Raw genomic sequence first — 2,307 nt, 5'->3', positions numbered from 1 at the left:
AAAAAAAAAAAAAAAAAAATCAGGGAAGGAATATGGCTATATGTAAACCAGATATTTAAAATGTTCATAAACTTTAATTTAGTAATTTACTTCTGGAGAATACAAAAGAAGAAATTCTAAAATATAGAAAACGAACGTGTGAGCCAAGAGCACATGCCACTGCACTCTAGCCTGGGTGACAGACCTTGCCTTAAAACAACAACAACAACAACAAAACTCTGTGTTCGGCTAGGTACAGTGAGTGGCTCAGGCCTGTAATCCCAATACTTTGGGAGGCAGAGATGGGCGGATCCCTTAAGGCCAAGAATTCCAGACCGGCCTAGCCAACATGGTGAAACCGCATCTCTACTGAAAATACAAAAATTAGCCAGGCATAGTGGCTCCTGCCTGCAATCCCAGCTACTCAGGTGGCTGAGGCACGCGAATCGTTTGAGCCCAGGAAGTGGAGGAAGTTGCAGTGAGCTGAGATTGTGTCACTGCACTCCAGCCTGGGTGACAGAGCGAGACTGTCTCAAAAAAATTAAAAAATAAAATAAGGAAAATGCTATAAGCATACAGTTTCCCAACTTCTTCTTTTTTTTTTTGAAGCGGAGTCTCGCTCTGTTGCCCAGGCTGGAGTACAGTGGCTGGATCTCAGCTCACTGCAAACTCCACCTCCCGGGTTCACGCCATTCTCCTGCCTCAGCCTCCCGAGTAGCTGGGACTACAGGCGCCCGCCACCTTGTCCGGCTAGTTTTTTGTATTTTTTAGTAGAGACGGGGTTTCACTGTGTTAGCCAGGATGGGTTCGATCTTCTGACCTTGTGATCCGCCCATCTCGGCCTCCCAAAGTGCTGGGATTACAGGCTTGAGCCACTGTGCCCGGTCCTAACTTCTTATCATAGTGAAAAATTACAAACAACTTAGACAAATACTCAATGTTAGCTAAAAAGTAAATAAATACGATATTCATTTGAGGCAATATAGTATAGGCATTAAAAATAAGCTTATAAATAACTACTCTTCAACAAACAGGATAACCTGGGTGCGGCAGTGTGTGCCTCTAGTCCCAGTCATTTGGAAGGCTGAGGCAGGAAAATCCCTTGAGCCCAGGAGTTTGAAGCCAGCCTGGGCAACACAGTGAGACTCTGTCTCTAGAACAAAACAAAAAAAAACAAATGAAATAAAAACTATACTTATGACTTTTAAAAAAGCATACATGGAGGTGAGAATAACAAAGAACTATGTCAAAGTGCTGACAGTAATTGTGTTAGGATGGTAGGATCCTGGATAATCAAAATTTGAGGGGAAAAAGCAATTATTTAAGGGAGAAAAAAGGGTTAAAAAAAAAAAGAGTTCAATGTGCCCTAATTAACATCACCAATTCAACAGTTTTCAGTCAGCAACAACTGTTTTTGGTATTTAACTATAAAGATGATAGTTATTCAGTGTAACTAAAGGTAATTTTTTTTTCCCCGAGATGGAGTTTTGCTCTTGTTGCCCAGGCTGGAGTACAATGGCACAATCTTGGTTCACTGCAACCTCTGCCTCCCAGGTTCAGGCGATACTCCTGCCTCAGCCTCCCAAGTAGCTGAGATTACAGGCATGTGTCACCACACCTGGCTAATTTTTGCATTTTTAGTAGAGACGGGGTTTCACCATGTTGGTATGGCTGGTCTCGAACTCCTGACCTCAGCTGATCCACCTGCCCCAGCTTCCCAAAGTGCTGGGATTACAGGCGTGAGTCACCACGCCCGGCCAACTAAAGGTACTTTAATACACACATGCCTTTACTGAGTTCTTACCTAACATGCATACAAAGTGGTCAGGATGTATTCCTGTTTTTTTTTGTTGTTGTTTTGAATCTTGCATGTGAAAAATGAACAGCAAATGACAAGAGAAAATGAGACCATGTAATGGCTAGTGCAAGGGCCAAAATGAACCTGCAATGGACACTGAAAGTGGGGCCTTTGAAGTAAAGAGCAGGAGGAGTGACACTGAATCTGACCAACTGTCCTCAGGGATGAAAACAATTACCTCAGCATTTCTTTTCAGCTCCTCAGCTTCAGCTTCTGTGTACTCCATATCAAAAACATCCTCATTTCCAGAGTCCTCATCAGAACCCAATGCATCCACAAAGGAGTTGTTAAACTCTGAAGAATACAAACACAAAATCTTATAGAAGTTCTTGGAATAGACTGGACACGGTGGCTCAGGCCTGTAATCCCAGCACTTTGGGAGGCTGAGACAGGTGGATCACCTGAGGTCAGGAGTTCGAGACCAGCCTGACCAACATAGTGAAACCTCATCTCTACTAAAAATACAAAAA

At 43.0% G+C, this 2,307-nt stretch overlaps 1 protein-coding gene across 1 annotated transcript in view; it reads right to left on the bottom strand.

Moving 5' to 3' along the window:
* The window catches only part of USP37 (ubiquitin specific peptidase 37), a 108,274-nt gene that overhangs the window by 4,271 nt on the left and 101,696 nt on the right, over nucleotides 1-2,307 (bottom strand). Inside the window, exon 20 of the mRNA XM_011932264.1 lies at nucleotides 2,016-2,131. Within this exon, the coding sequence (XP_011787654.1) occupies nucleotides 2,016-2,131 (116 nt within the window). The remainder of the gene's footprint in view (nucleotides 1-2,015; nucleotides 2,132-2,307) is intronic.

The sequence above is a fragment of the Colobus angolensis genome, unplaced genomic scaffold, assembly GCF_000951035.1.
Source record: "Colobus angolensis palliatus isolate OR3802 unplaced genomic scaffold, Cang.pa_1.0 Scaffold95, whole genome shotgun sequence".
Lineage (NCBI taxonomy): Eukaryota > Metazoa > Chordata > Mammalia > Primates > Cercopithecidae > Colobus > Colobus angolensis.
The sequence above is the reverse complement of the archived record's forward strand: the minus strand, read 5'-3'. Positions and strand labels throughout refer to the sequence as shown.